General features: G+C 45.1%; 1 protein-coding gene across 7 annotated transcripts in view; it reads left to right on the forward strand.

The window, feature by feature from the left end:
- The window catches only part of JADE1 (jade family PHD finger 1), a 66,216-nt gene that overhangs the window by 19,959 nt on the left and 22,022 nt on the right, over nucleotides 1–24,235 (forward strand). For all 7 annotated transcript variants that reach the window (XM_030916858.1, XM_010378512.2, XM_010378513.2 and 4 more), the window contains exons 2-6: nucleotides 1,761–1,838; nucleotides 13,257–13,342; nucleotides 16,703–16,860; nucleotides 19,199–19,386; nucleotides 21,756–21,967. In XM_030916858.1, coding sequence (XP_030772718.1) covers nucleotides 1,787–1,838; nucleotides 13,257–13,342; nucleotides 16,703–16,860; nucleotides 19,199–19,386; nucleotides 21,756–21,967 — 696 coding nt within the window. In that variant the 5' untranslated portion in view covers nucleotides 1,761–1,786. The remainder of the gene's footprint in view (nucleotides 1–1,760; nucleotides 1,839–13,256; nucleotides 13,343–16,702; nucleotides 16,861–19,198; nucleotides 19,387–21,755; nucleotides 21,968–24,235) is intronic.

The following is a 24,235-nucleotide window of genomic DNA, read 5'->3' on the forward strand; positions in this document are numbered from 1 at the left end:
TGCCTCCTGGGTTTAAGCGATTCTCTTGCTTCAGCCTCCTGAGTAGCTGGGATTACAGACGCTCGCCACCACGCACGGCTAATTTTTGTATTTTTAGTAGAGACAGGGTTTCACCATGTTCGTCAGGCTGGTCTCCAACTCCTGAACTTGTGATCTGCCCGCCTCGGCCTCCCAAAGTGCAGGGATTACAGGTGTGAGCCACCGCGCCCGGCCCGGTTTTCCACATTTTTTTCTCCATACCATTCCTATGTGCCACACTTCTGTTGTTGTGTGTGTGTGTATGTATGTGTGTGTGTGTGTGGAGACAGGGTCTCTGTTGCCCAGGCTGGAGTGCAGTGGTGTGATCTCAGCTCACTGCAACCTCCCCCTCCTGAGTTCAAGTGATTCTCCTGCCTCAGCATCCTGAGTAGCTGGGATTACAGGCACCCGCCACCATACCTGGCTAATTTTTGTATTATTAGTAGAGACGGGGTTTCACAGTGTTGGCCAGGCTGGTTTCAAACTCCTGACCTCAAGCGATCCTCCTGCCCTTTGCCTCCCAAAGTGCTGGGATTACAGGGGTGAGCCACCATGCCCAGCTTAACACCACATCGCACATATTGTGATTCCCAATGAGGAGGAGGTTGGCATGTATTTTCTGAGAGGGTGGATGGGGTAGGTAGGTGATGGACTACCATACTTTTTCTGACTTGAAAAAGCTCCCTTTCCTCTTTCGGATTCATTGAACTGACGGACCAGTGCCCTAAAGATGTCAGGTTGATCAGTAATTTTAATTTGGAAAAGCTTTTTGTATTTGTTTAGAGAGCTGCCCTGTGTGAATGTAACCATGAGATCATCTGTATAAGTTCATTGGCCATTCTGTCTCAGTCCAGTGCCTTCTTACCTAAATGCAGCCTTTCTCATACTTGAGGGTAGTGCTAGAATTCTGTTATCATCAGCTACCTGGGAGGAGTTGGCCAGGTGCGCTGGGTCTTTGTACAAACTGACTTCTTATTTTGGCTGGATTTGGTTGTATTTGTCCTGAAGGGAGTTGAGGTGAAGTGGAGGGGAGATAGTATTGGATTTGGAATTAGAAGCTCCATTCCCACAACATGACCTTGGGGAAGTTGCTGCTTAACCTTTCTTGGCTTTAGTTTCTTAATGTGAAAGGGAGGGGTCTGGATCAAAATTGTATAATGTCTGTGGTGCCTTCCTGTTCCATCTGTGGGGTTGGAGATGACTGGAGGAGACATTTGCATTCCCATTACCCCATTTGTTTTGTTTCTTTCGGCTTTTAGGGTTATTTTAGTATAATTTGCCCAAGAAGCATAATCATGCCCAGTGCAGTGTAAATATTCACACATCCAGGCACAACCCCACCCCCAACATGTACGCATAAAATATGAATCTGTCTGTAGTGAAGATGCACAGTACAGTGTTCATTGCTGTGGATTTTTTTCTGCAGTGCTTGCTGCCAGTCAGCTAAATACTCCTGGAGTAGTTATAGTAATAATGTCACAGGAATATAGAAAGAAACCTGGCACCTTTGGGAGACCTACTGATATGTGACTTCTCCACCCTTCCCCCTCCTTTTTTAACCTGGTCTGTTAATGATTGTACCTAATTATGTATCTTTGGTCTTTTTACTGTTTACAATTCAAATGCTACTTAAAGCCTTTTGTTTGCTTTTGTTTGCTGTGAATCCTGGGCTGCCATCTGAAGCACAACTTGATGATTGTGTATTATCATCTTGGGTTAAGTGCTGTCTCATTGCTTTGCAGGCTGCCTGCTGTTTCCCGGGGAGATCATGAAACGAGGTCGCCTTCCCAGCAGCAGTGAGGATTCTGACGACAATGGCAGTAAGTCCTGCTTTGTTGTTCTTGGAGCCTACCAGGGTTTGGGTCAGGGTAAAAACATGATTTTTTAATGTAATGCTTTAAATAGCTGAGGCCCTTTGCATATCAGGCAGGTCAGAGAAAGCCAAAGCCTGGAGAAACATACCTGAGTGTGATACTGCAGGTCTGTAACCAGATCTTGCTGGGTAAGGTTGACTGCAAGCAAGCATTCCTGAGGCTTCCTATTTGTTATCCTGGGAGGAATAATCCAGTTCTAAGGGTCACTAGTGTGTCTGGTTTTCCTAAACATCATTTATGGTACTTCGCAGTTGCGCTTTATGAAAGGGGAACTTAATCAAAGCCAGGTAATCATTAACTGGTTCAACTCAATACAAGGGGAGGTTGAAGATTGCCTAGTGTGATGTGAAAATTATTAAGTACAGGTTCTGATAGGTCGAAAGTCCTTGCTCTTCACTTGGTTTTAATGTGACTGTATTTAATACTACTACTGTCTGTATCTCAGCTCTCTGGCAACTTCATATTTTCACAGTGCAGCTGAGAACCAGAAGTTAGTTGGCTTCCAGGCAGTCACAATAAATATCACACAGTGTCTGTGTATTGAGAAGCTAACAGACTACTCAGAGAAGAGCTCCCCTCAGATAACAGGGAAATTTTGTACCTAGCACAGTGTCTGAGCTCTTAGCCTGTTAGCTTCTGTTTTACATTACAGATTAAACCCAGTGCACCTTGAAAGAATGCTTGTGTGATGGGAAAGGAGCTGGGCCTGCTTTCAAGGAACTCTGCTTTAGACATATGTAAGAACAGCTCTGATGGGAAAGTCATCAGGGCAGTAATAGAGATGTCTTTTTGATGCACTGTGGAAACAGATGCAGATACAGATTCAGAGGAGGCGAGGGCGGGGAATCCTGTAGAGGAGATGAAGGTTGTATGGATCCTTAAGGGTGAAATACTTTTTAGGCAAATAGGGTTATTTTCAGTTTTCTGTGCTCCAAGTTTTCAGCAAATTAAAAGCTGCACATTAGAAAGCAAGGCTTTGCTTTCTAGGTGCCACCCTGTTCAGAAGGGGGGACCAGGAACGTGAAAAACAGAATTCAGAGTGGTATTTCAGTTGGTGTGCTTGGCACAGCCATGGGGCTATTGGGGAGGAGAACTGGCCGTTACGGGAGAGCGTCAAGTGTGAAGGGCTTGCGATGAGGAGCTCTAAGGAATTGAGAGTTTTAGGACTGACTGCTGATGTTGGCAGCAGGAGAGAAGTGAACTAGTTGAGAGAGGGTGTAGGGTCTCCAGAGGGAAAGACCTTTCCTCTTATTTCAGAGAAAGGTATTGAAGGTCTGTTTCCAAGTGCAGGCAGGTAAAGCCACCCGTCCAAGCCTTTGGGATTGGGATGCCCCCTTCCGAACTTCTGAGGCGCTTGTCGTTTCATAACCCTCCCTACCTGTTTTCTGATGTTTACAGTTTTAGGCATTTTACTCCTTGAGGCAAAAAAATGCTTTGAAATTTCTTCTCTGCCCCTGTGTGGCGCCTATCAGAGTGTCTTCGTGAGTTATAAGTACTCCATAAATGCTGTTTGCTTGAGTACATAATTTTGTCCTGCATTAATTAAAAAAAAAAAAAAGTCTTGCCTGGCCCGGTGGCTCATGCCTGTAATCCCAGCACTTTGGGAGGCCGAGGCGGGCGGATCACAAGGTCAAGAGATCAAGACCATCCTGGCCAACATGGTGAAACCCCGTCTCTACTAAAAATTAGCTGGGCGTGATGCTGCACACCTGAAGTCCCAGCTGCTCTGGAGGCTGAGGCAGGAGAATCACTTGAACCCAGGAGGCGGAGGGTGCAGTGAGCCGAGATCGCAGCCCCTGTACTCCAGCCTGGCGACACAGCGAGACTCCGTCTCAAAAAAATCTTGCTTTTAGAGTCAGAATTAGTCAGAAGACTGCTTGATGAATTACCTCCACATAAAGATAATGCCCAATAAAAGCTTGAGAGCCCTCTTTAAATATTTTTCTCCGTGTTGAGCATCAGGTGTGTGCTCACTCTGTCTGCTCTTGTCACTGCCTGCCTCTCTTCCTCCTTGGGAGAGCTGGGTTAGAAAACTTTCTCCTGGATGTTCTCTCAGATTTAGAGCCTTCTCTTTTCTGGACCAGCATTGTCCCATAGGATGAGAATGTCCTAATATAGTGCAACTGAGGAGCTGAATTTTAAACCTTTGCTAATTTTAATGAATTAAAAAATTTGAAGACACATGTGGCTAATGTCTACTGTGTTGGACAGTGTAGTTTTGGACCCTGGCTTAGTTTAGTCCCTCTCAGTTGTCCGGAGGCTCCTAGTAGCCTAGAAGGCCCCATATTAGTCAGCTTAGGATGCTACAGAAAAGTACCACAGCCTGAGTAGTTTAAAGCAACAGAAATTTGTTTTCTTGCAGTTCTGGAGACTAGAAGTCCAAGGTGCTGGCAGGTGTGGTGTCTTCTGAGGCCTCTTGTGGTTTGTAGATGGCCTTCTTCTCACTGTGTTCTTACTTGGCCTTTCTTCTGCACAGACATCCCTGGTGTGCCTTGGTGTGACTAAATTGGATTACGGCCCACCCTAATAGCCTAGCCTCATTTTAACTCAGTCACCCCTTTCAGGGCCCTGTCTCCAAATTATAGTCATATTCTGAGATTGGAGGTTAGGGCTTCAAAGTACGCATTTGGGGATGAGGGGTACAACTCAGCCCATAAAAGCCCTAGAAGACCAAATATTTCTTTTTTCTTTTTTTTTAGACAGAGTTTTTGCTCTGTCGCCCAGGATGGAGTGCAGTGGCACGATCTTGGCACACTGCAAGCTCTGCCTCCTGGGTTCATGCCATTCTGCTGTCTCAGCCTCCGAGGGACTGGGACTACAGGCGCCTGCCACCACACCCGGCGACTTTTTTGTATTTTTTAGTAGAGACAGGGTTTCACCATCTTAGCCAGGATGGTCTTGATCTCCTGACCTCGAGATCCTCTTGCCTTGGCCTCCCAAAGTGCTGGGATTACAGGCGTGAGCCACCGCGCCCAGCCAAATATTTCATCTAAAATATATATGTTCAGGACGGATACGGTGGCTCATGACTGTAATCCTGACACTTAGGGAGGCTGAGCTGGGAGGATTGCTTGAGCCCAGGAATTGGAGATCAGCCTGGGCAACAAAGCAAGAACCCATCTCTGTTAAAAAAAAAAAAAACATTCCACCTAGAATTCTGGTTAGAAATGAAGGAGGAGAAGAGTGTCCACAGTCCCAACCGAAAGTGTGTCTGTCAGGTCACAAGTCTGTACTGGCCTCCGTCGAGAAGCTGGGAGTGGAGAACTAAGGTAAATATAGGTTACCAAAGGGTTAGCCTAGGCTTAAACATGGAAGTCTGGTGGTGAAGGAGAGGAATGATAGTTGCTAATAGAAGGTTGGTCGTCCTTTTGTCATACAGCTGGTTCAATATAAAGTATATGTTGATGCTTTATGGCCATGCTGTCTGTCCATGCTCAATGATTTGATAAGGTGGATGATGGTAGTGGTAAACACAGAGTTCTCATTAAGAACCTCTGGAATGCCAGGCTTATAAAAAGATGCACATGCTCATTTCCATGGAACACACCCCTTTCCATCCCGTCTGAAGGCAGCCGGTTCACAGTGTAGGCCTTTGCCACCAACCCACTCATTTGCATTGGAGCCTTCCTTTTGTATATAACTGGGTGGCCTGCGTCGGGGGGCATGCCTTCTGTCCCTGCATTCAGGTCCACAAAATGAGCCCTACCTGGGTTAACTACCCATACCCTGCCTGCCTTCAGCTGGGCCTGTGCATTTGGAAAGTTCTGCTTACAAGAAGGACAGGGTCTATGCAGTGGCCACACCTCAACCTCTCCAGCCTGCAGGCCTGACAGAATTTTGGCAGCACTTCCCAGCCCAGTGCAGACCATGTCCCAGTGAAGGAGAGGCAGCTGCAGACGTCAGCATGGGGCTGCAGCATCAGCCACAGCCATGGCTGGGACTTGCTGGCCTCTGGTCTGGAGCCCTTTGCCTTGTTTTCTGGCCTGTTCCAGAGGAATACCGGTGTGGTATTTACAGTTGGGGATGGACAGGCATTTTCTGTGCCAAGTGCAAGCCCTTATACAACTGCAGTCATAGTTGAAGGCTTTCTCCAGGTCCCCTGGAAGTCCAGCCCTGCAGTTGGATGGAGTAATGTTGGGGTATTTGCAGGCAGCGTCTGAAGTTGCTGGGCTTCTGGGACTGCGTGGCTCAGCCAGTCTCTGAAGTTACACTTTGCGCCGGAGTGTGGCCAGGGTAAACAAGTCCTTAATTTTCTGCTTTCCAGCCCAGGATCCTGTCGTTAGGGATTTGGCAAATGTGGGAATGGGGTCTACTAACTACTTTAAGTACAGTTGACCCTTGAACAACTCCCCCCACCCTGCGAATCAGAATTCTTTGTATAACATTTGGCTCCCAAAAACTTAACTACTAATAGCCTACTGTTGACCAGAAGCCTTACTAATAACATAAATAAATAAACATATTTTATATGTCATATGTATTATATACTGTATTTTTACAATAAGGTAAGCTAGAGAGAATATTAAGAACATCATAAAGAAGAGAAAAATATATATGTGTGTATATATATATATAAAATATACTATTCAGTGAGTAAAAGTAGATCGTCATAAAAGTCTTCATCCTCGTCTTCATGTTGAGTAGGTAGAAGAGGAGAAGGAGGAAGAGAAGGCATTGGTCTTGCTGTCTTAGGGGTGGCAGAAAGAAAATTCTCACGTAAGTGAACTGGGCAGTTAAAACCTGTGTTGTTCAAGAATCAACTATATTTCTAAAACCTAAAGGACATTTCATTTTATCTTCAGAAAACTTGTGGAGGCTAATTAAGACATCAGGTATCCTTGTTTTTATCAGGAATTATATATTGTTGGTTATCTCAGGCCAATAGTAGCTAGCTCTGATCAACACTGGTTTTTTTTATTTTTTGAGATGGAGTCTCGCTCTGTTGCCCAGGCTGGAGTACAGTGGCGTGATCTCAGCTCACTGCAACCTCCATCTCCCAGGTTCAAGTGATTTTCCTGCATCAGCCTCCTGAGTATGATCAGCATCTTTATATATATGTAGCAAATGGTGTTTTTGTTGGTTTTGGTTGTTTTTAAATTTGGTGTCTCTCAAAAGTCCAAAGGGAGATTGATCTCATTCCTTCCTTCACACAGAAGGATAGCAGTATGCTGATACTGTTAAGATTTTCCTAACGTTGTAGAGCAGGGCTTCTTGTTCTTGTCTGACTTCCTTTAAGTTTCAGAGATTTGTTGACTTTCTATGGGAAGAAGGCCTGGAACCAGGCTCCGTGTGGGCCCTCTCTGGTCTCCCTGCTTCTACACCTGGGCTAGGGTGAAGTGCTCTGTCTCCCCACCTATCAGAGCCAGGCTCTGCCCCATCACTTGTGATAAGGAATGGGCAGAAAGGAAGCCAACTGAAATTTAAAATTAGTAATTTTCCCACTGACTTGTACTTGGACCTCAGCAGAAATGGTGGGTGAGTGTCAAATGTTTGTGTGTCAGTTGGTTGAAGGCCTAAGTATATTTAAGTATGTTGAAACATTTATGGGCCAGTTCTTTGAATGTATGTATGACGCCTTTGTTTGTTGGAAGTAGAAGTGAGTTGGGCTGTAGAGCTGGGCTATGTTGGGGTAAAAAACTATGGTAGTTATGGGGTCAGCCCCTGATCTAAATGACAGTTATATCAGATGCTTGTCCTCTATCATGCAGCTAAAGCAAATAAACAGTAACTGGATTAAATTTATCTAATTTGAGATGAGAGTTAACACAGCCTTGCTTTACTCAATACAAGGCTAGCTTGGCTTTCAAGTAACTCGTAGGTACATTTGTCGGGTCTGTGTGCCCATGATGTGACACCAAACTGCTGGACTCGATACTTGCCAGTTTTAAGCATCTTACTTTGTTAAGCTGGTTTAACACCCCTAAAGACAGATACCAGCATATTATTTAGTGGCCAGAGCAGTGACTGAGACAGGAGGACTTCCATTTGATCAGTGGCAAGGTTCTTTCATAGTTTGCATTTTGTAGTGCAGCGAACACAAAGACTGCCATTCATTCTAATTTCTGAACCTTTCGTGCATGGCACAACATGAGAAGCTTACCACACACTAGCTACTAAATGTGGAAGGTGTGTGCAATATGTGTTAGATTTACTCTTGAGGTTTTCCTTATTTTAGATCTAGGGCAAGACAACATGGCTATTTTTAATATTTCAAAGGGAAGTGAGTGTTGGAGATGTCTGTATAATAGGAGTGGAAATAACGTTAGGCCCAGGCAGGGTCCATGTTCATGGTGCTACGATCTATGAGCCTTTTATAACTTTATATTAACCCAAAGGATTCTGTTTTAATGGAAGTTGGGGGTATTAAAAACAAGACAAAATGTTTTTCCCCACTCAGTCTTTCCCGTGTTTAACATGAGGTAATGTAACATAGAATTGTTCTTAACCGAACAGTATGTGTCAAGAATTTTAAGTCATTTAAATTTGTCAGTAAAGTGAACTTAACTTTAGGTAATAATTTTACCTTGTGAATGGCAGTAAAATACTTTTAGACATTATTAGCAGATTTTTAGAGTTCCCAACTCCTTTACTGAAAGCGAAAAAAAAAAAAAATTTTACTTGTCATATGCTTAAATTAGTTTGTCATTAAATATCAGCACTCTGGAAACAAACAAAATGCAAACCAACCCAGTGTAATCTTACGCAGGTTTTAACAATAGCAAACACACTGTTTTTAATGTTTTGCTGTAGCATAACTCACTGACTCCTGGTCTTTTTAGTATTTAAAATACTCTAATTTCTGGTTTAACCCCACTGTCCTACCCCTAGTATTTTCCAGAAGGTGTTTATAAATTTTGTTTTAATTAAAAGGGAGTGTTAATTATTTTGGTTTTAATAATATTCTGGTAGCTTCCTGACTGCCTGGGAGTGTCTGAGGAGAGCCTGGCTGTAGAGCGGTGTTGGTGTAGCAATGTCAAGACACTCCCTTTGAGTCTTTAGCCTGTGGCCTTCCATGAATGTTTCTGTAGATGTAGGTGCATTCCAAGCAGGAAACAGTGGCTCCACAAATCTATCTTTAAATGTATTATTGCTTTATTTTCCTTGAGCTCAAAAGCGTATCTTCTATTAGGTGAAACAGGAGTAAATTCTTAGTGCCTACCACCTTGAGTTCATGGGTTACGGTGATGGTTAGAGCATGATTGATTGTCCTCAACAATGACTCTTAAAAAAAATTATCTACTTTTCAGAGAAATATTGAGAATCTGCTGTGTGCACAGCACTGACTGATTTAGCTATGCTCTATGTTGTAAATTCTGTTGTCTTATACCAGTGGCTCTTGATAGATTAACTTTTTGATACAATAAGAAAATGAGAAGGAATAGATCACCAGTGCTCCTGGACATGGAAGGCAGAGCAGTTCCCTTGGGTTCACAACCCCCTCTTTGGTTCATCAGCAAAGTCTAGGTTTTATACAGACCACTTGTGTAAAGTAAAATAAAATTTTTTTCTCCTTACTGTTAATGGATGGTATCTCAGTGATAAATGTTTAATAGTTTTATTGAGAAATAATTGACCTACAGTGAGCCTCTGAGCCTCGTATATTTAAATTGTGTACTTTGATACGTTTTGACATGTTTACACCCATGAAATCATTGAAATCAAGATAATCCTTCCCTCCCACTTTTCTCTAGTCTTCCATTGATCTACTTTCTGTCACTGTAGGTTAGTTTGCATTTCTAGAGTTGTATGTAAATAGAATAATACAGTATGGACTCTTGTTTTTGGTCTGGCTTCTTTCACTCAGGAGAATTACTTCAGCATTCATTCATGTTTGCATGTATCAGTAGCTCATTCCTTTTTATTACTGCTGGGTGGTGTTCCACTGTATGGATATATACATATACATATACCAGAGTTTTTTCATTCACAGTCTGTTGGTGGATGTTTAGGTTGTTTCTGATTTTTGGCTTTTCTAAATAAGCTGCTAAGATCATTCCTTATGCCAGTGATAATTTAAATTTAGTTTCTTTATGAGTTTTTCCCTATCTGCAAAGTGCGTTTAATAGGATTAATTTTGCTTTTCCTCCTCCTATATTGTATCAACACTAGGTAAAGTAAGAGAAAAAGGAACAGACTATTTTTGGGTGGACTAGAGTTTCTCTTGGTTATTACTATTGGATACCAAGTATGTAGCATCTTTGTATCTCTGTTTTTACAAGCAAATGTGGCATAGACAGCAGTTTTCAGGATTTATAAAAGCAGTCCTAGGAAAAGCTTTCAAATGAGTGTCATTATTTGGGTTGTGTTCTATGCCAGCAAAGCTGCAGGCTCCCTGGGAACCTTGGAAACTACTTGGGAGGGATCCTGACAGATCCTCAAGACACAAGAGGGTCAGAAAACCTGAGAGTGAACAAATTTGTTGTTTCTGCTTTAACTCTGAAAGTATTTGACTCTGGAGACCCTCTTCTCCCAAGTTCATGTTAATTTTTAAAGTATAGCAATGAAGTGATTATCTAAATTTCTGGCTTTGTTCCTTATCATTTATAACCTTTTCCATAGTAATTCAAAGCAGAGGAGGATCATCCCTTTTTGTTCTGCTTTTCTTTCCTTCCCCAAACCTTCTGGGAATTCCATCCAGACACTGCGTGTGCTTTTCCTCCTCTCTTCTTTCAGGCTGTGGACCAGCTGGAGGATGGCCTCCAGGACAAGAGGGAGAAAGAGAGGCCTCTTTATAGACCCTAGGAGCCACCCAGCCACCTTCATCTCCAGGTTCCTAACTTGGCATCTGTCCTCCTTTTTTCCAGTAATGACCAGATTTAGAACTTCTGCAGGTTGGGCTCACCCCAGTGTGCCCAGAATATTTGTTTCGGTGTGGGAGTGAAATATTCTTGTTCATTTAGAGTCTAAAGAGGTACACTTAGTATTTATTTAAAGAATAATTTTCTAAAACATTTACTGAAATGCCATGGGGCCACCAGCGGGAGGTCCAGTTCTGCTGATTCTGCTAGCGGAACAGCAGTCAGTCAGTTGACCTAGCATTGAGCCTCAGAACTGGTGCTCAAGGGTAGTGCCGACGTTGTCCCTTTCAGGGAAGCGTGGCAATCCCATTTGGTCTTGGTCATTGCAAATCTGATGATAGGCTTATGTGCAGAATCTATTTCTTAAAGTCCCCAAGGTTTTAAGGTTGCTTTGATTCTCTGTTCCTGTCTCTGGAATCTGTAGAGATAAGAGCTTCCTGTCTGAGTGACAAATGATTTCACTGGAAGAATGGCAGCTAACCTTAACCTTTGGCTTTTATTTTTCTGGAGTTTGTTAATTTCTGGAAAATGGTACAGTATGTATTCAGAATTGGGGTGATGATTATTAAAAATAGGAGGTGGGCCGGGCGCGGTGGCTCAAGCCTGTAATCCCCAGCACTTTGGGAGGCCGAGACGGGCGGATCACGAGGTCAGGAGATCGAGACCATCCTGGCTAACACGGTGAAACCCCGTCTCTACTAAAAATACAAAAAACTAGCCGGGCGAGGTGGCGGCGCCTGTAGTCCCAGCTACTCGGGAGGCTGAGGCAGGAGAATGGCGTGAACCCGGGAGGCGGAGCTTGCAGTGAGCTGAGATCTGGTCACTGCACTCCAGCCTGGGTGACAGAGCGAGACTCCGTCTCAAAAAAAAAAAAAAAAAAAAAAAAGGAGGTGGAGGTGAATTATCAGAAAGTTGGAGAAATACTACATGTGGGTGTTAGGGCTGTTTCAGATCTCTGGCAACAGTACGGCACCCACAAGTGGAAGGTTTTGCATTTAAGTTGTCTTTGTAACAAATTAACAGGAGGCAGAGGCAGAGATGGAGAAGAGGGGCTGGAATTATTAGGAAGTTGAATTGACCCAGCTATTGATTGTGTCCTGAGTGAAAGGAGTCTAGGATGACTCTTAGATTTCTGATGTCAAGTAGAAATGGTGGTAATAGACATCAAAGTAGGAATGTAAGAGGTAGAACAGGTTTGGGTAAAATGTTGAGCCCAGTTTTTATAATGCTGAGTTGACAGATAGAAGGAATACCTTAGGGTTGATGTCATATGTGAAGGTGAAAATGGACCTGGAGCTTGGAAGGGAGGTTAGTCTGGGAATGTAGGTCTGGCAGGTTCCTCTGGGTGTGCTGGGTAAGACTGTGGACATCCCCCTGGGGAGAACATTTGGAGCAAGAAAAGAACAAAGAGTTCAGGAGAAACCCATGTTGATGGGATGCATGGAGAGGAGGAGCCCACAGAGTGGAAAGAGAATTGCCACTGAGGCCGAGGGAATATTTCAGACAGGATGGAGTTGCTGGTGCTGAGAAGTGTCAGGGCAGAGACGAGCTCAGACTTGGCAGCAGTTGGGAGATCCTGTTAGGCAGCAGTTATGTACTGTGTTATGGGGGAGGCCAGATGATAGGTGTAGACCCCCTTTGTAAGAAAGGCAGAGAACAGAGCCAATTGGCATTTTCATGGGAAAGTGGAGCAAATTTTAGGGGTTATTTGGCAGTTGGCCCCTTAGTCTTCACTAAGTTTGTTCACCTACCATCCTCTCTACTTACAGGACTATACGACCTACTTCGTCTACCCCATAGGCCTGAGGTTCCCTCTCTAGGGATTGCTAAGTTTTTAATGCCTTGTCGAGTCAAACCTTTTTTTAAAAAAGTGTTTTAGAAAGCTTCCTGCAGACTCAGTAAGATGTTTTTCTTTTCTTTTGTTTTCTTTTTTTTTTTTTTTTTTTTTGATGGAGTCTTGCTGTGTCTCCCAGGCTGGAGTGCGGTGATGCAATCTGGGCTCATTGCAGCCTCTGCCTCCTAGGTTCAAGCAATTCTCCTGCCTTGCTGAGAAGGTGGGATTACAGGTGCCTGCCACCATACGAAGATAATTTTTGTATTTTTAGTAGAGGTGGGGTTTCTTTAAGTTGGCCAGGCTGGTCTTGAACTCCTGACCTCAGGTGGTCCACCTACCTTGTCCTCCCATAGTGTTGGGATTACAGGCGTGAGCCACCGCCCCGGCCTGTTATTTTTTCAGTTTGTATTTAGCAGCATGAGACTTTGAACCTCTTCAGTGCAGGCTTATGGGTGAAGACTACACCTGCATGGTATTCTTAAAGTCCTCTCTCCTTTTGGGTGCGGTCCTTGATATAGCATCCCTGCACAGAATGAGCACATTAGGCCTACTAACGAGTTAAATAATTGATGGAAGTGGAAGAGCTCTGTGAGAGCCAAGAGGGCATCATAGGTGGTCTCATGGTGCAGTGCTGAGGTGAGCCTGGGATGAGTTTGGATAAGAAAACCCCTGAGAACACTCAGTAACTCCTGCAGTTTTTAATGGTTCTTATTTGGATGTTTGTTTCTTTAGGCCTGTCAACTACTTGGTCCCAGAATTCCCGATCCCAGCATAGGAGAAGTTCCTGCTCCAGACATGAAGATCGCAAGCCTTCGGAGGTACTTCTTGACTGCTTGCCTGACCGTGCATGAATATATGCTGCCGCATGTACCTAGTTGAGTGGTGTCTATTTGTGCAGTCCTGGGCAGAGTATTCAAATCCTTGTGCCTCAGTTTCCAAATCTGTAAGATGGGGAGAACACAAGTGTCTACCTCATAGGATTGTTGTGAGGATTAAGTGGGTTAATACACATAGGCTAATACATGCAAAGCATGTGAATAGTTGCTGACACATAAAAAGTGCTCAGTAAGTGTTATTATTCATTATATTCTTTTTTTCCTTTCCTGTTGTATCATCTCTGGCTCCCAATAACTTTTCCTCTAGCCAGGAGATCAGCGGGTTCAGCTGCTGCTAAGTCACTGCCAGCCTCAAGTTAGTTTTAGCCATGAATTTGTGGCTTATTTGGCAACAACCCAATGTAACTGTGGGAGTTTTGTTTTGGGGATTATGCTGAAGGTTTTCCCCCCTCTTTCTCAATTTCTTTCTCATCTTATGTTTCCTCTGCTCCCTAACTTTTGTTATCTGTGTATCTAAAGTTGCTTTTAGGTGCATTTCTTTCTGCTGGTATTTGTTTAGGGGCCCTTATAAGGCCTGAGGTCTGTTTATTCTAAAGACCTTTGCTAGGCTTTAAATCATTGAAGAAAAAGCATTTTATTTTATCACAGTTTTCAAGTGAGAAGATTCTAGGAAGAGTTTCTTTGGTTGAATGCTTTGCTTTGTGCTGCTTCTCATGGGGTGAGTTCATAGACAGCCTTATCCTATAATGGCAATGCAGAGGCAGATATTCCGCAGAGGCAGATATTCCTCAGAGGAACTTTCCAGGCTCTAATAGGGAACATCAGAAGGCTGCCCTGTTGCGGAGTGGAGAAGTTATTTGGTTGTGGAATAGCTTCCTCCATGAGGAAGTAGTTTACATCCTTTAGAATTGTGGAAAACCATCCCAGGAGGCACTTTAGCATGAGATCAGATGTGCTTGGGAAGGTAGCTACTTCCTCCCCTTACTTTATTTCAGGCCTTTTTTCATTTGAACCTTTAATGCTCTCTTCCTTTTCTTTGCCCAGGAGTGTCTCTGCTGCTCTTTATTTCTTAATTCCTTGTGCTGTGTCCATAACCCCCCAAATACCTTTCTGATGTTCACACTAAACTCCTGTTACTTCAGCACAGGAATACAAGGGGGACCGAGGAGCTGTGACCTGGTGTGATGGGGGCTGGTGCCCAGTGGTGGAGTTCGAAACTTGCTTCTGGCACTGACACCAAGCATTGAGGAGGGGGCCCAGCAGCACAGGTCGCTGTGCTGGCTTTGTCCCAGCCCCACATTTTGGTCCAGATGTTTTTCTCAACCCCGAGTCCAAACTATATGTAAGGCACTAACATACTCTACCAGAGACTCCAGAGTTGACATCCATTTGAGGGCCTTTGTTTCAGTTCTTGACCGAGTCTTTGAGCAAAGGAATAGCAGGCTGCCTTTTTTCATTTCACTGCTTCAGTTTGATTTTTCTTTCTTTTTTGGCAAACTCCTTTGTTTTCCATTTATACCACTTAGTTGGAATATGTTTTTACCTGATCGGCTTCTTGAAGATATAGGCCCATCTCTTAGGTTTTAAAGTACTTTTCTTTTGGGGGCCAGGGAGTTGGTGTCCACTGGGCTGGGCACCTGCTTCAGCTGCTCTGTGCTTGAAGGGAAGGATCCTGGTATTACATGTGATTTTTGTGGGAGGTGCATGGCCTAGTTCTTGCTTGTTAATAGGTCTTTAGAAATGAGGAGTGGCATACTGGGGAATAGTCCATATTGAAAATGGCAGGCAGGAGAAATGGCCTTTTTATTCAGACACTGCCTCAGAGTTTATTATGGTGAAGTTTATTAAAGTGATCACCAGCCTGAAAAGCCACCAGAAAAAACAAATATGGACCTATTAGCAGGCGTATGTGTGAACTGTGTTTAGTAGCACAAGAAAGAACTCCCTGTCCTGAGAAAAGAGAGTTCAGCATTGTGACTTGTGTAAACAGACAGGGCAGCTTACAGATGCAAGCTTGCTCGATGCCAAACACAACTTTGGGCTGGTCCTGATGCCAAGGTCAGAGCTTTCTTATGCAGCCTTAGACACCAGTGGGCCAAGGACGAGGCTTGAGAGGGAGCCAGTTGTGCAGCTCTGGCTGGGAGGCAGTGTTGCGCTCCACCCCAGGGGCAGGCCTCATTGACCAAGGATGAATGCCAGTGGTCCAGGAGTCTGCAGTGGCATAGGCACTGGGAGGGCTGCCTTTTCTGCGGTTTCCTTCATTTGGCCTGTGGTAAGGAATTGGGGAGCTCTCTTTGTAGAGGGGCACTGTTGGGTCTGCCTGTTTTTGGCAGAGTGGGAAGAGGGTAGTGACTTTCTCTATTTCCTTTCCCCACAAATAACTCTTCCCAGGTAGAATTTATGCCAGGTGAAGGTGTGCAAACATGTTCTTTGCAGGCCCATCAACCAAGTGGCCTGTGATTGCTTCTCTTCCAGATTTTTCTAGGCCAGCCTGGACCTTGACCTCACCAGCTGCCATACCATAAACCCTGGTGCCCTGGGAGGCAGGGCCTGGGTGGGGGCAGTCTCATTATAGAAGATGAGTCCCTGGCCAGGAGCACGGCTCATGCTTGTAATCCCAGCACACTGGGAGGCCGAGGCAGGTGGATCACTTGAGGTCAGGAGTTTGAGACCAGCCTGGCCAACATGATGAAACCCTGTTTCTACTAAAAACACAAAAATTAGCTGGGCATGGTGGCACGCACCTGTAATCTCAGCTACTCAGGGGTGCTGAGGCAGGAGGATAGCTTGAACCCGGGAGGCAGAGGTTGCAGTGAGCCAAGATTGTGTCACTGAACTCCAGCCTGGGGGACAGACAAGATTCCATCTCAAAAAAACCAAAAAAAAAAAAAAAAAAAAGCCAAAACAAAAAAAAACAGATGAGTCCCTGGCGGTTCTGGGTTTTGGCTTGAAGAAGTTGTTACATGGTTAGTGGAGTTATATTTCTAGAACACCCTTGAGTGCAGTATCTCCCTTCAGAGATTTCCAGGTACATGTTTTCAGCAGCCCTTTTGGTGAACTGAGAGGCATTTTTCAGAGATTTTTTGTTGTTTTTGTTGAAGTAGTTGTGGACACTATGGACTGAGGCAGTGAGAGGACAGGGTTCCCTCAGCACTGCCACCCCCCATGCCTGAGTGAGGTAAAAGGCGTGTCAGGCAAAGGTTTTCTGTAATAGGTCAGGCTTGTTCTATGTTGATACAGTGACCTTGTTACATGGCAGCTCCATGGTTACATTGCAGCTGCCAGCACTCTGAATAAGAATGCAAATATCAAATGTCAGTGTCCCTTTCTCTTCCTTTCCAGGTGTTTAGGACAGACCTGATCACTGCCATGAAGTTACATGACTCCTACCAGCTGAACCCGGATGAGTACTATGTGTTGGCAGATCCCTGGAGACAGGAATGGGAAAAAGGGGTCCAGGTGCCTGTGAGCCCGGGGACCATCCCTCAGCCTGTGGCCAGGTAGAGATGTCCTGAGGGCAGAAGCCTCTCCACCCACCCTCGCTCTTCTTCCCTGACAGCAGGCATCTGAGAAGAGACAATTTCTGAGTTAGCAGTAAAATATCATGAGCCTCAAGTGGAAATAGAAATGTAGGAGCAGCACACTTCAGGCATACAGGGTAGTGGTTTTGAGGGCCATGAGCCTCCATGCTTAACATTACAGCCACCACTGTAGGGAGGTGCTGCGGTCTTATGAGAGGAAGTCAAAGTCCAAGACATCCTGGGAAGTGATGGGCTGGGGGAGGAAAATTTGGGTGTTCACACGTCTGCATCCTCTTTTCCTGCCCTCCATGTTCACCCTGGAGAGTGACTCTCCTGTAGAGAAGTGTGTAGTTGCCTCCGCCTTTGGAGGAGGACAGGTGTGAGGAGACCTGCCAGTTAGGGTTTGCGGAGAGGGGAGTTTTGGAGGGATTTATTTTGACTGGTCACATTGTTCTCGGGGTGCGTTCTCTGAATTTACTGACTTTAAAGATCCTCAGGGCTGAGTCCCTGCTGACTCTCCTCACAATCAGGTTGCAGCTGTTTACTCATTTCCTCATTGCCCTGCTTCGTGCCACCTGGAGAGTCCTCTTAGGAGGGAGGATTGAGTGCCCTCTGTGCTCAGCTGGCATCTGGCTTCTCGGCCATCATCAGTTGGCTGCTGCTTTGTGAAATAGTGTCTTTCTCCACGCTGAGTCGTGACTGAACTTGCTTCCTGGCCGTCACCCACTTTGTGTCTCTTGTTTTGGGCACTTAAGATGATCAAATTTGAGTTGTCATTTTGGGATCTCTGGGGAGTCTATCCAGTGGTGACATATGCCCCTGTCTTACTCAGGCTTAGGTGACCAATCAGAAGTGCCAGGATGGCCCCCACAGGCTAGAATCTGGACCTGTGGAATGGAGCGGTCACGGGGCTCTGCGGGGCAGACCAGGTATCTGCCTCAGAGCCTGTGTCTGAGATGTAGCACCACCTGATTCAGCACTGGCAGCCCCAGCCTAGGAGTCACTTGCTGAATGCTTCACTTTCAGTGGGGAGCCAGGACAGAAGTGAGCATTAATACAGCTTGTGGAAGTTTTCAGTTGGATCCCTGCTCTTGGTTGAGTAGGAGAAATAAATCCCTTCAGTTTGTCCATCTCAGCGTCATGTAGATAAAATCACTCCCATAATATAAGGGTGATGAAAGTACTCTGACAGACTCTGGGCAGCCTGTTGACAGTAATTTAAACTGCAGAAATGCATATGTGGAAGGACTTTGTTGAGGCCTGGGGCCTGTGATTAGGAAGATGGCCTTTTCTGGTCCAAGTTGGGAGTGATTTGCTCTTCTTGCGCATGCTGTCTTACTTTGAGTGGGGTGAGTTGGAAAGCACTACTCCAGGTGTTAAAGGTCGGGAGACAGTGTGTGGCAGTATTAGGAGAAGAAACTTATGCTTCTGTTTCTGGGATCATAGGTATATGTTGGGAGAGTCAGTCTGCCTCTTGGCTGGGACTCTTGATTCTTAGATTTGTTGGTAAAGGCCGAGGTCTAATTCCTTTTTTTTTTTTGTTTTTGAGACAGTCTCACTCTGTTGCCCAGGCTGGAGTGCAATGTTGCAATCTTGGCTCACTGCAACCTCTGCCTCCTGGGTTGGAGCGATTCTCCTGCCCCAGCCTCCCAAGTAGCTGGGATTACAGGTGTGCGCTACCATACCAGGCTAATTTCTGTATTTTTAGTAGAGATGGGGTTTCACTGTGTTGGCCAGGCTGGTCTCAAACTCCTGACCTCAAATGATCCACCTGCTTCAGCCTCCCAAAGTGCTGAGATTACAGGCTTGGGCCACTGTGCCCAGCCCAAGGCCTAATTTTCTTTTCCCTCTCTCCAGCTTTTTTTTGTGAGGGGTGAGCGTTGGCAGGTATCTCCCTCTGGTTCTCAGAGTCTGCTGTGCCTGCCCTGCCTATGTGGTGCCCTGGTTCTAATGGCCTCCAGCAGGGATGGGCAGGGCTGGTTAAGGGAAAGTGATTAACTCTTGAAATGTAAGGGTCAGTGTGTTTTGGTGTTGGCTGCAGGCCAGAGTGGTCAGAGGTGGTGGGCAGGGCACAGCAGTGTCCTGGGAAGCAGATTTGAAGGCTTCTACAGTGTTTTCATTCATATCTATTTCCTGTTCACAGGCTTTAACAACTTCTAGTTAAGGTTTTATTAGCAGTGACATTCAGGTTTTCAGCCTCTAGTGATGACCTGTGGCTCTGAGGGTTGGAAGAGGAAGTGACACCTGGGGCCTTGTGGCACACTTCATTGTCTGTGACTGAAAGGGTAACCTAGCTGCCTTGTTTTTTGTTATGCAGGGTTGTGTCTGAAGAGAAGTCCCTCATGTTCATCAGGCCCAAGAAGTACATCGTGTCATCAGGCTCAGAGCCTCCCGAGTTGGGCTATGTGGACATCCGGACACTGGCTGACAGTGTGTGTCGCTATGACCTCAATGATATGGATGCTGCATGGCTGGAACTGACCAATGAAGAATTTAAGGAGATGGGTGAGAGACCATGTATTATATTATTTTATTAACCAATGATGAATAGAAACGTGTTTTAGGCAGGTAGGTGAGTAGCAAAAAGCCCCTCATTGCCAGTTGAAGGCAGCTCCATCATAGCTTCAGTTAATCAGAATCACAGCCCTGCCTTAGAGCTCAGCCTGTTTGGCTGTGTCAGATGTGCTGAGATGTATTCAGAGTGGAAGCAGGGCTCCTCGGCTTAGGCACCAGGGATTCCCATGTCTGCTCTGATCTAACTCCCTCATTCACTTACCTTAAGGAAGCTGAAGTCCAGGGAAACTAAGTGACAAAAGGCCATGCTCCAGTGACTTGCTCTAGTGTTTTTTTTTCTGCGACACCATTCAGATTCCTTCTTTAGCCGTGGACTGCTGCTTCTCTAAATGAACACTTTTCCAGGCATGCTCCCCATTTCTAAGCACATCACATGTGTTTTAACTTGAGCCCCTCCCAAAGTGCTGGGATTACAGGCTTGAGCCACCCCGCCCGGCCTACTCAGGTGTTTTTATAGACAAAATAGATTTCCTTCTTCTTGGTCCTGCTTTAGGTATTAATGGCCCAAACATTAGCAGGCCACAAGGTGGTTTTATGGCATGTGTTCAGGAGTTCTTCTCAGAGATGTTTTTGGGACTGAATAGTAAATTTTAGCTTCAAAGATACACAGTTTCTGCTTTGTAGTAAGCACGTTATAAAGACCAGTGTAATGCGCTTGACTGGAATCTAGGTGTCCTGTGTGAAGTCAGAGGACTCAGCCCAAAGACTCTTGACATTTATGAATGGTTTAAATAATAAGAACTGGGCTAATTCATATTTGAAGATACTGTTGAATACACTGGCAGGATTAATTTTGTAATTTTTTTTTTTTTTTTGAGATGGAGTCTCGCTCTGTCACCCAGGCTGGAGTGCAGTGGTGTGATCTTGGCTCACTGCAAGCTCCGCCTCCCAGGTTCACGCCATTCTCCTGCCTCAGCCTCCCGAGTAGCTGGGACTACAGGCGCCCACCACCACGCCCGGCTAATTTATTTTTGTATTTTTAGTAGAGAAGGGGTTTCAACATGTTAGCCAGGATGGTCTCAAACTCCTGACCTCGTGATCCACCTGCCTCAGCCTCCCAAAGTGCTGGGATTACAGGGGTGAGCCACTGCGCCCGGCCTAATTTTGTAATTTTATAACATAAGCGGAACACATGCTTAAAGATGTTTGTCTTAGCTGTTACTGGTTTTTTTTTTTTTCTTTGTTTTTTGAGATGAAGTCTCACTTTGTGGCCCAGGCTGGAGTGCAGGGGTGCAATCTCGGCTCACTGCAACCTCCACCTCCTGAGTTCAAGTGATTCTCCTGCCCCAGCCTCCCAAGTAGCTGGGATTATTGGCACCTACCACCATGCCTGGCTAATTTTTGTATTTTTAGTGGAGAGGATTTCACCCTATTGGCCAGGCGGGTCTTGAACTCCTGACCTCTAATGATCTACCTGCCTCGGCCTCCCAAAGTACTGAGATTATAGACGTGAGCCACTGTACCTGTTGTTTCAGTCTTTTTTTGCATTTGGTTCACTATGTTTTTCAACTTTGTAGAAGTCAGAGGATGAGGAGGGATAAACCATTTAAAAATATTAGAGTGTCCAAAGTGTAATCTGTTTTGAGAGAACTGTTTTACCTACCAAGAAAGGCAAATGTTAAAAAACATCCAAACCATATATGAGGTACTGGTTTTGAAGTCCCTTACGTGTTAGTTGTTATGTGTAATGAGTATAATGAAATGTTGTATTCAACAATGTATGTATTTAATATCCTTGAATCCTTTTAAAATTTACCTTTTGCTTTCCCATTTACTACACTGCATCTTTACTACCTGACCATAAGAACATAACAGTTTCCTGGAAGACTCTCCCCTTTGAAGATTGTTTCTTAGAAGGATCTGATAACGATTTAATAAAAAATTTTGGGGCCCTCAGGGATGGATGCATCAATGGGTTGGTTGATTGATTGAGACAGGGTCTTGTGTCACTCAGGCCGGATCACAGTAGCACAGTCATGGCTCACTATAGCCCCAACCTCCTGGGCTCAAGCAGTTCTTCCACCGCAGGCTCTTGAGTAGTTGGGACTACAGGTGTGTGCCACCACACCTGGCTAATTTTCATATTTTTTGTAGAGATGGGGTTCCACTATGTTGCCCAGGCTGACCTTGAGCTCCTGGGCTCAAGTGTGAGCCACCACGCCTGGCCAGTGATGGATTTATTTATCAGACTATTATTTATTCATTGTACATTATTTTTAAGTATAAATAAACTGGAACTATTTTGTAATAGTTATTAATACAGATTTATTAAAATGGGTTTGTGGCATTTTTAACTTCAGGAATGCCTGAACTAGATGAATACACCATGGAGAGGGTCTTAGAGGAATTTGAGCAGCGATGCTACGACAATATGAATCACGCCATAGAGACTGAGGAAGGCCTGGGGATCGAATATGATGAAGATGTTGTCTGTGATGTCTGCCAGTCTCCTGATGGTGAGGACGGCAATGAGATGGTGTTCTGTGACAAATGCAACATCTGTGTGCACCAGGTATGTGGGGCAGGGAGGCCAGAACGAAGAAACCTGGGGCATGAGCCTGTCTGCTGTGGGGAGTGTATGCCTGGAGTCCAGGATTCTTCCTCTGAATGGGGTCTGTTTTTCTACAATTTAAAGAAATACGCCCTATAGACTTTCTTTTTCCCTGGTAGGTTCTTACAGTGATTGAAATATATCCTCTGCTTTTGCAGCCAGAAGGATAGCACCCTCTGTGGAAATCGTCTTTCTTCACATAGTGTTTTATTCTTATCTATAGAAGTCAAGTTTATTTAAAAAGAATGTATGAGCCCCCTCTGTCCTACTGTAACACCTAAGTTTAGGTATTAAGAACACTGAGAAAACAAACCTTTGAAAAGGTGTGTGTTAGTGTGCTGTATTAGTTTCTTACAGCTGCCCTGTGTAACAGAAAAATTACTACAGACTGTGTGTGCTTAAAACAACAAAAATGTATTGTCTTGGGTTCTGGAGACTAGAAGTCCAGAATTGAGGTGGTGGCAGTGCTGTGCTTCCTCTGAAACATGCAGTTCCTTGCCTCTTTGTAGCTCATAGTGATTTGGGCAATCTTGGGCATTCCTTGGCTTGCGGCTGCCCTTGTCATCATGTGTGTTCTCCCTGTGTCTCTGTCTTCACATGGCGGTCTTCTTCTTAATTTTTTGAGATGGAGTCTCATTCTGTCACCCAGGCTGGAGTGCAGGGGCGTGGTCCTGGCTCACTGCAACCTCCGCCTCCCAGGTTCAAGTGATTCTCCCGCCTCAGCCTCCCCAGTAGCTGGGACTGCAGGAGTGTGCCACCACACCCGGCTAATTTCTTTTTTGTATTTTTTTAGTAGAGATGGGGTTTGCTATGTTGGCCAGGCTGGTCTCGAGCTCCTGACCTCGTGATCCGCCCGCCTTGGCCTCCCAAAGTGCTGGGATTACAGGTGTGAGCCACCGTGCCCGGCCCACGTGGCAGTCTTCTTAGAAGGGCACCGGTCCTATTGGACTAGGGACCCACCCTACTTCAGAGTGAGCTCATCTTAAATAATTACATCTGCAATGACTATTTCTAAAGAAGGTCACATTTTTAGATATTTGGAGTTAGGACTTGAGCGTGTCTTTTCGAGGACACACTTTGCCTGTCGTGTTTGTAAGCATGTGTTAGGGTATAAGCTTGAGCTGTTAAAGGAGAGGAAAGCAGCCCCTTTTCTTGAAGGCGATTTCCTGCCTTAAAAAAGAGCACAGTAGGCCGGGCGCGGTGGCTCAAGCCTGTAATCCCAGCACTTTGGGAGGCCGAGACAGGCGGATCACGAGGTCAGGAGATCGAGACCATCCTGGCTAACACGGTGAAACCCCATCTCTACCAAAAATACAAAAACTAGCCGGGCGAGGTGGCGGGCGCCTGTAGTCCCAGCTACTCCGGAGGCTGAGGCAGGAGAATGGCGTAAACCCAGGAGGCGGAGCTTGCAGTGAGCTGAGATCTGGCCACTGCACTCCAGTCCGGGCGACAGAGCGAGACTCCACCTCAAAAAAAAAAAAAAAAAGAGCACAGTAGATTTTGGTGGTTGCTTGCTTAGATTTCAGGAGGATGGGCGCTCGGTAACTTAAAAAGTTTATGACAATCTCAGTGCCTCTTTTCTTTTTTATTTAGTTTTTAATGCAGTGATGAAGAAATTTGGATTTGGGCGGGGACGTGTGCCCACGTATATTCTTAGGATTTAAAAGGCTCTCCTGAAGTACTTTCTTTGAATTCACCTGTTGATGCTGAGATTTAAAGCACACTTAAAAGAAAGACTTGTATGGAATAGGTGCTTGGTGACTTCTTGGGAAGAAGAAGCACGTTTGCTCCATGAAGTTCTTGATTACCATTTGCTTCATAATTTGTGACCTCTTAGGCTTTCCCGCTGTCTGAAGGCCTCCCCAGCTGTGGCCCAGTCCTGGTTCCTTGACAGGGAGATCTGCGACTCCTGCTTCAGTCATCGTGTCTGTTGCTCTGGATCTCACACTGTCTGGGAAGTCTCCTAACAGTAGTGAGAATTCCTGTGGTGGCTTTGTTCTGTGACATGAGCACCCTGATGACCAGTTGATTTTTGGTTGCTGGTGCTTCTTGTATTTACTTGGCTGACTTCTCAGTCTTCTTCTTGTCTTAACTTGCTATTTTTTTTCCCCATGAAAAATTTTTTTGAAAAAAAGCGTTCTGCTTGAAAACTGGTCAACCCCTGTTTTATCAGCGAGTTAACTGATGTCAAGGCAGGGTTGTGCAAGCTCTCACAGCGGGCATGTGGCA

The sequence above is a fragment of the Rhinopithecus roxellana genome, chromosome 2 (assembly GCF_007565055.1).
Source record: "Rhinopithecus roxellana isolate Shanxi Qingling chromosome 2, ASM756505v1, whole genome shotgun sequence".
Lineage (NCBI taxonomy): Eukaryota > Metazoa > Chordata > Mammalia > Primates > Cercopithecidae > Rhinopithecus > Rhinopithecus roxellana.